Genomic DNA, 13,616 nt, shown 5'->3' on the forward strand with positions numbered 1-13,616 from the left:
AATCTAAATAAGTGAATAAATAAAAAATAAATAAATAAGTCAATAAATAAGTCAATAAATTCATAAATAATTAAATAAATTAATTAATTAATAATTAATTAATAATTAATTAATTAATTAATTAATTAATTAATTAATTAATTGATTGATTGATTGATTGATTGATTGATTGATTGATTGATAAATAAATAAATAAATAAATAAATAAATAAATAAATAAATAAATATATAAATATCATAAGATATGATTGAAGCGACGACAAATATGACAGCCCTCACAAGTGTTATATATGAGACCACCACGGTGACCCACCAAATATATATCTGTCGAGTTCAACAAAATTCAACTCCCACAAATATATTTCCGGTGAACACTTTTTTCATTGGCTGATATCCACTTGAGATCGGTATCATCAAAGTAGTACTTACTGCTCTCATTTCACGATTCATTGAGCAATCAATTTTGGCATTTGACCGAAATACGCGTCAAAAGATAAAAAGTCTCGTTCCGAACTTGTGTAGGCCTACATTGCTAGGGCCTAAGTGTGTTTTAATGCCTGATTCACAAATTATAGAAATAAACAAGAATTTATTTTAAAAGAACACGCAATGATAGGATACCAACGCTCGTGGTTTTGGTTGTTCTGCATAGTTTATGAAGATATTCATTGCAAAGCGCTATATATCCATTCCAACATATTACTTATTTTGCCCTCTTAATTATTAATTATAATTATGAATTTGACTGATAACAACGCATTACATCTTTATTCCGCCCAACATAACATCGTTTATTGGGGCCAAAACGTCAAGAATTCCGCTAGTGCGGAAAAGATGACAAAAACCCGGGGACAAAATGGGTGAAACTCCATGGCAAACGCATTTTATATCAATAACCAATGATTTACCCCCCGACCCTCACATATCCTCTGCCAGGGGTAGATGCATATGGGGACCTAGAACTGGGGCCAAACATTATTTATGTAAAACCGGGTTGGAGGCATAAATCTGAATTTGGGCTTTTTTTCTGCATCAGTCGATTTAAATAGAGCTACGTTAATATGGAACATTCACTTGTACATTTAGGTTATGTTTGTAAGCCTAAATATCATATTATTTGCATAAAACATTACTTACCATCACTACAGCATTGGAATGCTATTGCCTGCCAGGCATTTTCCTTTTCCTGGACGTCTTAATAGTCCCTTACTTTCATATCATATAAATATGGGTACGCTTGTACCGCACTAATAAGGGGACACACCACTAAATCAATGCGCCATTTGTGTAACCCTAATGAGTTCCGGTAAAATACAGAAACTATTTGAGGTATTTTGGGCTGGTCTTTAGCTTTATTAATCAGAAAGAATGGCGAATTATAGCTTAAATAAAAGTGGAAAGCCTATACATAAATTTGAGTCACCAAAAATGTCGCATTTTTATAATTATTTCGTATTAATTATTTAATTAATTAATTAATTAATTATTTCGTATTGAAGATATGGATTTTTTCCCCAAAACACCAAAAAAAAGGTCTTTTTGGGAAAAAAATCCATATCTTCAATATGAAAGGTCAAAATTGTCAATTGATTGTCGGCTTTTCATCCCACCTACATACACTATAAGTATAATGCGGACCTATTTTCTCAAATGCGACATTTTTGGTCGTCGGCTTTTCCTCCCAGCTACATACACTTTAAGAAAATATCATTAGATTTATAATATTTACTTCGAGGACTGTTATATCACTGTGTGAAAAATATCAAATTTTAATAATTTGTCATAAAATTTGTATTATATCGTAAATTTCAAAAAATGAAAATTATTTGATATCAGAAAGACATTCTTCGTATTCATAATGTAAATCGATATGTCTGATGTGCTCTCATGTCCCACAAAAATACTGTCGAAACGCTCAAAACGCTCATTCCAGATCCCTTGATTTTCATTGGGGATTTTTGAAATCATCGTTCGTCGAACGATATTCAGGTGACCTCGAGCCTTTCATATAAATCAATAGTATCTCGCTATCAGTTGCGCGATATTTAATCCGATTCAACTCGGCGTGTCATCATATTTTATTCGTTGCCGTATATATTTTGACGTCACAAAAAGTATTCGAAGCCGAATATTCGCCTTCGAATATGCACTTTGAACCAGCCTTAATCGTGACAAAATTCAATAGGAAACAAAAGACATTGTGGAGGAAATATTGATTTTTGAAGACTGAACGTATGCTCATTTTGGGAGAGCTGGTCATAGGCTAATGAGTTATGGCTTTCTGGTTCTGAACCCTCGATATTATGCGGTTTACAGTTGTGTCCGGACCCCGGGGACCGGATAAAAAGAATGATAACAACGTCAGTATCTTTCTCAACAGTTCACAACTTTCCTCTTTGTATCAGGAGGCTGGAAGTGCATAGGAACAATGCCGGAAACTACGTCACGCATGCGTGTTCGTCAATACAGCTTTAGTCTCCTCCACCTTCGCAACACGGTACGTGGAGTGACTGGAATCAACGCGCTGCAGGGTCTCTTGTTCTATTGTTTCCGATTAGAGCGCTGACATATTGGAAAATGTTGCCAATCAATATTCATGAGAGTGTACATTCAAGTTAACGTCCAGTTTTCGAAATTGGGCGACTTGTGTTTGGCAGGTGTGAAATACATCTGACTGGGTGTTTTAATTACGTAACGCATAGGGCCTAAAGGTTTTGGCATCATTGAATGGCTGCCTAGTGCTGTTATATGTGACGTGTCATGTCAAAAGGAGACACTTTTGGGCAGGTTATCAATTTTGAGGTTTTTACATATCTTAAATATAGAGATATTTTGCTCCACAACGCTGTTTTCCCCAATGAAATCGGACATTCCTAAGCGAAGATATTGAGTTCGCAAGTTATGGTATTATAAACTTGGAAATTGAGATATCGGCCTTTAAAAATATTATTGACAATGTTGAGTGTAGGAATTACCTTGTAAAATGTCTCAAAAATACAAGATGCCAGTTATATTCCGGTCTGAAACTATCAGACAATATTTTAAACATTAATAACATCACAAATTTGCAACAAACCCAAATTGTGAAAAAATTATCCCTGGGCAGATTTTTGGCTATATCTCCGTTTACGACTCTGCCCAAAAGTGTCTCCTTTTGACATGACACGTCACATATGCTTAATTTCCATAATAATAATTATTTTCTTTATTCAGCACTTTCTTTTCCTTTCTCTGCACTTATTCTTTCTTATTCCTACACTTTAGCAGTGGCGCGCGAAAAATGTTACCACAGGCCTATTGAAACTAAACTGTTGAAATATGGGACAAAAGTGGAATAAATTCGCGCGAAGCACTAAAAAATTGGCATTTTGTGGCTAACATGGCCAAATATGAGGTTGATTTCGACAGAAACCCACACACAGGCGTCAACATGGGGTGGGGTGGGGGTGATTGTATGGACAATCCCCCTGGAAAAATATTCGGGGGATTTATCCCCCCGATCTATACGCCATCGCTCTCCGTCTCCCTCTCTTTCCTTCTCCCCATCTTCCTTTCTTTTTCTTTTTTTTTGCCTCCCCTCCCTACAATCACGATCACACATCCGCTTCTCCACTTTTCACCCCTCGACACCTCCTTCACTACCTCAATTGCCTCTACTGGCCTTTAAAATGGATATTCGTGATATTAAGGGTAGAGACTATAGAAATTTTTACCAAAGGAACATATTCTTGTTTATACCATGATATTGTTGTATCTCAATACTATCACAACTTCAGCTGTGTAACTTACCTAAAAAGTGGTTCTTTTAATTAAAAATGCAATAAATAAAGTCACTCTGCGCTTTTAGTACTGACCAGACTATAGTAATATTTTTAAATCACTCTGCGATTTTAGTACTGACCAGACTATAGTAATAATATTATGCAATACTAGCAGCTATTAATCATGCTTCAGTGGGCAAGTACTTCTAACTTTAAATGGTATTGAAATTTGTCTTGTCCGGGGGGACTTCCATATAGCTCAGTGGCGTTATTTTCTAGGGTCTATGGTGAATATGACTGATGCGTAGTAGGCCTACATGTATGTAGGGCTGTAAAAAGCCTGTTCAGTGATTTCATCCGGAGAATGTAGAAATCCATGAATCGGCAAAATTTAGATTTTAGCACCTTGTCCAGTATCTTTGTTAGTTTCGATGTGCAAACCTTAAGCCCTGTATTAAAGACAAAGTAAGTTATTTTACATGAATATGTAATTTCTCTACTTAGTAGAGAAATCAGCTATTATTATTATTTAATATCGGTATTTTATTTTACACATATCGTGGCCAAACGGCCAAATTACATGTAAAATTACAATTTGAACATACATATAAATATTAAACTTTAATGAACCCATCCCTTAAGAAACCCATTTGACTTCATTGAACAGGCCTATAACCATGATAACAACATAATATAGGCCTATACTGCGAAGGAGTTAATTATAGATAGTGACACAGATAGACCTACGAGTCGTATATACATAGCAGCTATGGCACGTTGTTACGGTAATCGATCAATAACTCTATTGAATTGATTTAAATGAGGTGCCTATAATAAAGATGGGTCGTAAATAATTGTACTTCGACGGTATAGTGTGATTTTGTGGGCTGGCGAACACTCAGTCACACCCTTGGGTTTAATCAGGACAATAGGTACCTCTCAGTCAAGTGGGCGCTTTCACATGACATTCTTTTGATCACTTATTGACAGTAGCCTGCCTGGTAAAGCGTTAATACGCTGTCAGGTTAGTTACCGATTTAATGGCGGAACTCTTTTGTCTTGAACAAAAGGTACCTCTCGATGAATAGCTTGGCGGATTTTCAAATCGGCACAAAGTTACAATGCGTTATGTAATCCATTGCGCCTCCACGAATATGATACCTCCGTGAATGACGGTGGAGCTGCGGAGGAGAATACTAGCTGGTCAGAGAGTTTAATTCTATCAAGCATAATACCTGAACAATCAACGTCATTTCATCGATTTACTACAAAATATATTATATACTCAAAATATAATTTTAAAATTGTAAACCTGTTAACTTATATATTTGTGTACTAAAGTATATTGACACGTAAATAAAATCATGTTGAAGACAAAATGGCCGCTAATCCGCCTATTGTCTAGACCTAGGCTACATCTTCCGGTTTGGTTATGTAACCTAGGATGCTTATCCCTTTGTATCCCTGCTTTCCTGTTCAGAATTCAGTTTGTGTAATCAACACAGTGATATGGGCGTTTCTATGTGAAGCAGCGGAACCAGCGTAGGCCTATACAGAGCTGCATCCAGAGGTTAATCAGTTTGTTCATTGACTACTGAAAACTTGTAACATTTGAGCCTTCTACTTCTACAACTGCTGACTATCGCATCACAAACTTGTACAAGCTTACGGACACAGAATTAGACGACTTCATTTACAGAAACAAAGGATTGTGGTTTAGAGTTATACTCTCAGAGCAGGTATGTGATGGTTCAGTGAAATTTTTTTATTTTACCCCGGGATTATTACATGGATTTCAATTTGCTAAATGATATAAAGGAAAACTAGAGCGGTTATTTCAGCTTAAAATGCTACCCTTTCCACAAATTTCATGGCTTTAGTTAGGACTTGCACACATGCATTGACCTTCGATGGTACACAAAATTTGCTCTCCGATTTGGGATCAAAGGTCATTTAGGGGTCACTTCCAGTCATTTATGAAATACCTTCAAAATGCTACTTCTCGCACACAGAGTTGGTACTTACACACATGCATTGACCTTTCAGGTACACAAACGTTTAGGGGTCAAAGGTCAAATGTTAAAATTGGTCTGATCGAGCTTAAATTCAACAGGAATGATCCTTACAACATTCTAAGCATGTTAAAAATATTTATGACCCTAAAGGCCAAAGTTTAGAGGTCATTTCGTCAAAGGTCATTTACGGGTCATTGCTGCTTAACGGCTACGGCTAGGTTTAGATCTATGCCTAGATCTAGTTATTATTATAATTATGTAGTACTTTTTAAAGTGCGTACCGCGAGGCAAAAATATATATGGCAAAAATGCTACCAAGATGGTTTAAAAGCACTCTGTATTAGTACAGATATTTTATAATTTGAGGCCATGAGGTGATGAACATTTTTTATGTACTTCATACATTTGCAAGAAAAAAAGAAGAGTGGTATTGATGGAAATCATGATATTTCGTAACCTTAAGGGGTGGGTATGAATGTTTGGACAGTATTTATTATGGGGCATTAGAGCACATCACACATATCGAATTGCATTCTGAATACGAAGAATGTCCTTCTGATATCAAATAATTTTGATTTTTTGAAATTCGCAATGTAATATACATTTTATGACAAATGATTAAAAATTGATCATTTTGATATTTAACAGTACTCGAAGTACGTAAACTGAAAGTGTATGTAGGTGGGATGAAAAGCCGACGATCAATTGAAAAATTTGACCTTTCTTATTGAAGTTATGGATTTTTTCCCAAAACACCCAAAAAAAAAATAGGTCTTTTTGGAAAAAATCCATATCTTCAATATGAAAGGTCAAAATTTTCAATTGATCGTCGGCTTTTCCTCCCAGCTACATACACTTTAAGAATAATGTCATTAGATTAATAAAATTTACTTCGAGGACCTGGTATATATAAAAAAATGTGAAAAATATCAAATTTTAATAATTTGTCATCAAATTTGTATTATATCGTAAAAAAAATAAATGAAATTATTTGATATCAGAAAGACATTCTTCGTATTCAGAATGCAATTCGATATGTCTTGTGTACTCTCATGTCCCACAAAAATACTGTCGAAACGCTCATTCTAGATCCCTTAACAATGGAAATAAACTCTGTACCATCAACAGGGAGGTTGCCTTTTGAAAACATCCAGAATCTGTTAGTTGACCCTCATCCCCTTGACCGGGCTTGAAGTCGATGGAGTCATTAAACACTTACTGCAAGAAATGTTTACGTTTTCAAAGCGTCCGACTTTGGACCAAGTTGATCACATTCAGCCTTGTTAAATTAAAATTCTCTTAAAAGGGAAGGCTCCCATCATCTGCTGATAGGTGTTTTGGAAGCTGAATTTGTTGTCAGAATTTTTTTTGAGATCGTCCGAAGGAAAATACCTTATGACATCACGAGTCATGTGTCGGTCCGACCTTATGACATCACGAGTCATGTGTCCGTCCTCATTTTTTTTGTAGAATTAATAATAGAATAATGATTCAGCTTAGTTTTAGTGTTCTAGACATTTTTTAAAAATCTGGGAGCACTATAAAATTCGCTTTAGATGAAACAGTGTATAATCATTTAATCAGACCTACAAACATGTTATCGAAATTATTATTTTGAGATGAGTTAAGGGCTCGGTCACCCACCTTTGCAAAGTATTTTTGTGAGACCTGAGAGCACATCAGATACACCAGGTTGCATTTTGAATATACGATGAATGTCCATCTGATATCAAATAATTTTGATTTATTGAAATTCGCGATATAATTCAAATTTTATGGCAAATTATTAAAATTAACATTTTGTTTTGATACCGTAGTCTTCGAAGTAAACTAGGTAAACACTTATAAATCTAATGCTACGTATTTAAAGTGTTAGCAGCTGGGATGAAAAGCCGACCATCATATGAGAAATTTGACCTTTTATATTTAGAGAATAAAGGTATTGTTTTTAGCCCCTGGAGTGCATCTATCGTCTCAAATAATGATGTCGCTCGTGTTATATGAGACGATAGATGCACGACAGCGGCTAAAAACAATACCTTTATTCTCATTCTTAAACACTTCAATAAAAATAAAAATATCATACAAATTTTGACCCCCCCATAATGGGATCCCTCTGCAGAAGGTTGCTAATTAGTTGGCTACCCGGAAGTTAATTGCCTATGACCCATATAGAAAATACCTATATAGGCCAACTTGTTTCAAACTCATTTTAATAGCATTATTGATATACATGTAAAAACTTTTTTTGCCAATGCCGTGAAGTGTAAATTGAAAATATAGCCATTTTTTGGTCCCCTGCTATTTTTACAAAATTCTCCATTATTATTGTTTCATATTCCTTCCATGCTTTGTTGCTGTAGTGCAGTATGGCCTCAGAAGCGCTTGAAGTTATTGAAGAAGCTGAAGAAGCACTTGAAGAAGAAGGCTCAGAAGTGGAAGATATGTCTGAAGAAGAAAAAGCCGAATTCGAAGAAGAAGTTGCAGATGCCAAAAAAAATGTTGGAGAATTATCCAAGGATGCAAGTGAATTCAAAAAGTTTTCACTCACGGAGGCGACAAAGCAATTTGGAATTTTTGTTACTAAAAATGTTGCAATTGGTGCAATACTTTATGGCGTGAATCTTGGCTTGTCAAAGCTGACCAAAGGTGGTGGTAGTGACGCAGAAAAGGAAGCCAACAAAAAGAAGGCGGCCGTAGTGAAAGCGATTACTACACTCATACAAACGGAAACAGATGATAGTAAAAAGCTCCTGGATTGGATGGACGCGCACAAAGATGAGACTGTCACTTTAGATGGTATTGAAGTGCCACTAGAGTCGATTTTCCATAAATATCTGGGACCAATTTCAGACGTAAGTTTAATTAGATATAATGCTTGTATCAACTATAGTGTATCAACGTCATAGGCGTAGATCCCGGGGGATGGGGGGGGGGGGTCCCAAATATTTTGCCAGGGGGATGGTCCATACAATCATCCCCCCCCCCCAATGTTGACGCCTGAATATGGGTTTCTGACCAAATTAACCACATATTTGCCCATTTTAGCCCATCAGTTTCAATCTTTCATCTTAGCTTCAATCAAAATAACAACATTTTACGCGGGCTTCACGCACTTGTACCATAGACTTATTCTGTCGCCAAAAGGTGCTGGATTTACTATACTTCAAGAATTTATTCCCCCCAATGTCAAAAAGAAATCTACGCCACTGGTCAACGTATTATTCTCCTCCGACGCCGGGTAGATGCCGCTCACTCCAGGCGGCGGATGACATGATCGAGCCGGCAACTCGTGAAACCGCCCGGCCGTATGGCATTTTCCATATACTCGGTTAGTTTTGTGGGGCTAGCCGGCTCATTATCGAACCCCAACGGTTTTAGCTTGTATTTATATTATTTATCAACATAGGCCTATTTGTTTGTGATATTTCAAGCGTTTTAAAATTTCAAAATAATCCCATTCAATTACACGGTTGACGATGAAAAATTACTGAATTTAGGGACTGCACGTCATACACCACCTGGCTCACTCCACACAAAACATCTGCTACAGTCTTTGATCTGCCAAGTGCCAATCTTAACGTATTACGTTGTTACTATCTATCCCAGTCATGATCTATTCCAGTCATACATTATAAACATCTACCAAAAAGTAATTACCCCCTTGAAATAATGGTCATTAGGCCTAAAATAAAAATTGTTTCAATTGGCGTAACATAAAAAAATTAGGGTAGGTCGGTCGGCAAATTTTTTACACACATTTAAAGCTGTAAACTGCATATCCCAAATTTGGCATAAAATCAACCGTTTATGGGAATAATTGTCATTATTTAAAGGGGCTAATTACTTTTTGGTAGATGAAGCTCCAGGTACATCCGGGAGTTTGATACTAAAATGACATGAATAAGATAACGCGACTATGGTAGTCCATACAGGACCAACGCAATATTTAGCACTATAATCAACGCCGTCAGCCACGCCTGACGCGTGACTATCGTACTAAATGGAGCGTGGTCCTCCTTGAAGGACTACGACTATGGTCATGATTCATGAGTATTTTAATATTCATAAGTCATTGGCCAATTAAAAGCTTTTGTCTCGTATGCTTGATGACGTCATGGGAAAGAGTGAAACCAATTGGCAGACAGTTTGTGTGTAGTGGGCGGAATCAAACCTGCGGCGGAGGAAAAAAATATTAACATACAGAGGTCGTCCATGTTTTTTGACATTTTAAGCTTCATGCAAGGCCTAGACCCGTGGAGATTTTTCACAAATGATATTAAACTTAAGCTGAATGGGAATTTTGACCAGGGAAACCTCGTACATCTGATTGTTGACTGTTGTTAAACAGTGGCGTGGCCAGCACTCTTTCTGAGGGTGGGCAAAGGGGGCAAGACAAATGTTAAGGGGGGGCACCCATTGACGAAAATTGTCAAAAATGGGCTAAAAAGTACAAAAAGGTCTACAAATCATAAATATCAGGGCGGCCACTGTCGGGGGGGGGCAGCTTCCTCCTTTACCCCTGGCTACGGTACTGTGTTTATACCCACAGGATTGCAAATCTCCACACACGCAGCAAACACAAAACGTTTTCACATTATTTGCAAAAGGTTGACAGAAAACGTGTAAATGTTATAATATCTAAATGGTATATGAAAGGTATAAAATGTTTTTATAATATTCAGAAACGTTTTTGAAAACTTGTTTCCAAATATTCTATCATAATGTTATTTAAATGTTGACAAGATATTTTTCAAAATATGTTGCAAAAATATTTCCCAAAATATTTGACAATAACATTTTGACAACATTTAAAATTTAAATGCAAAACGTTTTAACGTTTTCAAGACCTTTATATAACCCGGTATTTTAATAATAAGAAAACATTTTCACCAAAACCAAAATAAAACCCGTTTAAAACGTTACTAAAACGTTTTGTGTTTGTTGGGCAGTCATTTTGCAATATTACACACATGTTTTATTGGGATGATGTACACGAGAAACCAAAAAAGAAACCGCCGGGAATTAAACATTTTCAAATACGTTTTTGTATGGAAAATTTGAGAACTCTATCATCCTCATATACACTAAGCCAACAAATTGCACATAGGATTACTCCAATACTCTACTCTAAACACAGGTCAGTAACCAAACAGTTGTCCAACTAACACAACAGCAAAATGCACTGACATGCAACACCTTCCTGGACCACATTCACAGCGCAACATATTTCTTTGGCTGGGTTCCAATTATTCGCCTGTACATGAACAAAAATTACACACAGGATTACTTCAATACTCTACTCTAAACACATGTCAGTAACCAAGCAGTTGTCCAACTGACACAACAGTAAAATGCACTGACACAGAACAGCTTCCAGGATCACATTCACAGGCGAATAATTGGAACCCAGCCAAAGAAATCTGTTGCGCTGTGAATGTGGTCCAGGAAGGTGTTGCATGTCAGTGCATTTTGCTGTTGTGTCAGTTGGACAACTGCATAGTTAGTGACATGTGTTTAGAGTAGAGTATTGAGGCAATCCTGTGTGTAATTTTGGTTAATTTTGATAGACAGGATTCTAAGATATGACCTTGTGAAAAATTATAAGTTTCTTTTTTGGCTTAGTGTATTATACTGCGCCCAGAAAGTATCCTTACACTTGGAACAAAATTCATAATTTTAAAACTAAACAAGTTTGGGTAAATTTATTTTTTTCAATAGATGCACTATTTATTCATGCACATAATGACACCCATTAAATCCAATGTGACCTCAGAAGTAAAGTTACAAGCATTTGATTAGACGAAGTCCAGTTTTAAAAGTGCAAACTGCCCTATACACGCCAGATCGGAGCATGCGACTACAATGTACAGCCATTACGGACAATAACGGTGGCCACACAAGATATTGATGGGATCAAAAGAACTTAAACAAAAGGAACTACAGAGAACTGAAACAAAAGAACTGAAAAATGAAATAAAAGTTGTGAAAAGTACAGAGAAGAAATAAATAAAAACATACCGCTTCAATAGGGCAGTTTGTCACTTTTAGAACTGGATCTTCGTCCAAATAAATACTTGTAACTTTTTTCTACAGGTCACATTGGATTCAATGTGGTGTCATAATGTGCAATGCTGCTATAAAAAAAATTAATTAAGTTTTAAAATTAGGAATTTTTTACCAAGTGTAAGGATACTTTCTGGGCGCAGTATATTTTATTTCTAGTAAATATAATGATTACTCAATTATTTGAAAACCTTGGGCATAGTAACCGGTAAGTATAGGAGACTGTCCAGAGTTCGCCTGGACGGCTCTTTTAAAAGCCACCACATATTCAGTAGAAGAGGAGTACCTACAATTAACGACTATTTTCAGAGCCACATCTCTTCAGTGGATAAAGGGCAGCTCACTTTAACGGCTCTTTTCAGAGGCACGAAATATTTAGTAGGAAAAGGGGACTCGTTTAGAGCCACAACTCTCAGTGGACAAGGGGCAGCTCACTTTAACGGCTCTTTTCAGAGCCACCAACAATTCAGTACGAAATAACGATTCGTCTATATTTCATACAATTTTAGTACCGTTTGTTTGTTATTGTTAACCTAAGTCCTACCTCAATAAACCATTTTATTTTGCAGGCTGTGGACCAAGCCTTCAATGCAGCTAAACCCTTGCAGAAGAAGGTTGAGAGCAAGTATACTTGGGACGTCCCGACTGCCGACGATATTGCAAAATTACTGGATGCTTCTACAGCCTTCCTAACGGCATTTGACAACTTCCGAAAGTTTGCAGATGAGCATTCATCTGAATTTCCCACCCTGAAGAGCCTGCCGTTGACACAAGCAGACATAGATGATTTAACCAGCCAACTAGACGCCGTTAAAAAAATGCCCTTTTATTAAGAACAATAATAACATCGATAATGGATTGCTAACACGTTTTCTAAAACATTTAATATACTCCGAAAAATATTAATTATAGGGACATTTCGTGATCCACAGTATCATCTCCACCACTTTTGACAAAAAAGTTGAGATTTTTATACCACTGGAAATCTCTGGTTACATAATGTAAAATTACAACACATAATCCGTCGGCTGTATCCACAGTGGCGTTAAGTGATTGGCCTTTTTTGAAAATTGGCACATATATTTTTAATGATGTTCTCTTTCATTTTTCTAAGGCTCATCTGTCAAAATTAGCTAATTAATTAGTAATTAATTAATTAATTAAATGTGGCGTATAGTTACAAAGTGAAATTTTATGTTTTCCATAGTGGCGTAACGACTATACGACTCTTTTTATACACATTTTATAATGTCGGCAAAAATGAAAAACATTGTATGTCATAGTGGCGTACACCTCGCTACATGTCATAGTGACGTATCTCAATTATTTCTTCAATTTCGAGGAAATTGGACATAAGAGACGATTATTTCTTCCAAATATATTTCTTAACAAATTGACACAAAAAATGACTAAAAGCAATATGCTGTTTGGAAATATGGCCGTTTAAAAAAAAAAACGAACAAAGCTACCCCGCTGACCGAAGTTACCCCATTTGACGGTAGTCATTCAAGAAATAGTCTATTGTTGCAAATAATTTATTTGCAATATAGAACAAAACAATTACTTTCCACCAGAATTATGTTATTGTCTGATACATATTCCACTCGGAATTACAAATTAGTAAAATGAAAATTATTTGATATCCGAAAGACATTCTTCGTATTCAGAATGCAATTCGATATGTCTGATGTGCTCTCATGTCCCACAAAAAAAACCCTCGAAACGCTCATTCCAGATCCCTTAACAATCCAAAACATCTCACATAAATTGTAGA

General features: G+C 36.2%; 1 protein-coding gene across 2 annotated transcripts; it reads left to right on the forward strand.

Annotated features, from left to right (window-relative positions):
- Positions 1 to 5,263: 5,263 nt before the first annotated feature.
- Positions 5,264 to 12,831, forward strand: LOC140139489 (uncharacterized). Of its 2 annotated transcripts, none has more exons than XM_072161224.1 (3): positions 5,264 to 5,500; positions 8,140 to 8,631; positions 12,412 to 12,831. In XM_072161224.1, the coding sequence occupies exons 2-3, from the start codon at positions 8,146 to 8,148 to the stop codon at positions 12,673 to 12,675; spliced, it is 750 nt and encodes a 249-aa protein (XP_072017325.1). In that variant the 5' UTR covers positions 5,264 to 5,500; positions 8,140 to 8,145; the 3' UTR covers positions 12,676 to 12,831. The 2 variants fall into 2 exon arrangements, with proteins under 2 accessions (XP_072017325.1, XP_072017326.1); XM_072161225.1 differs by having other exon boundaries at positions 8,145 to 8,631.
- The last annotated feature ends 785 nt before the right edge of the window (positions 12,832 to 13,616 follow it).

The sequence above is a fragment of the Amphiura filiformis genome, chromosome 18, assembly GCF_039555335.1.
Source record: "Amphiura filiformis chromosome 18, Afil_fr2py, whole genome shotgun sequence".
Lineage (NCBI taxonomy): Eukaryota > Metazoa > Echinodermata > Ophiuroidea > Amphilepidida > Amphiuridae > Amphiura > Amphiura filiformis.

Bases quoted from the DNA above. Each gene is read 5' to 3' on its own strand.
- LOC140139489 (XM_072161224.1), top strand. From the start codon at position 8,146: ATGGCCTCAGAAGCGCTTGAAGTTATTGAAGAAGCTGAAGAAGCACTT. The intron at 8,632-12,411 runs GTAAGTTTAATT...TTTATTTTGCAG, and splicing joins ATCTGGGACCAATTTCAGAC to GCTGTGGACCAAGCCTTCAA.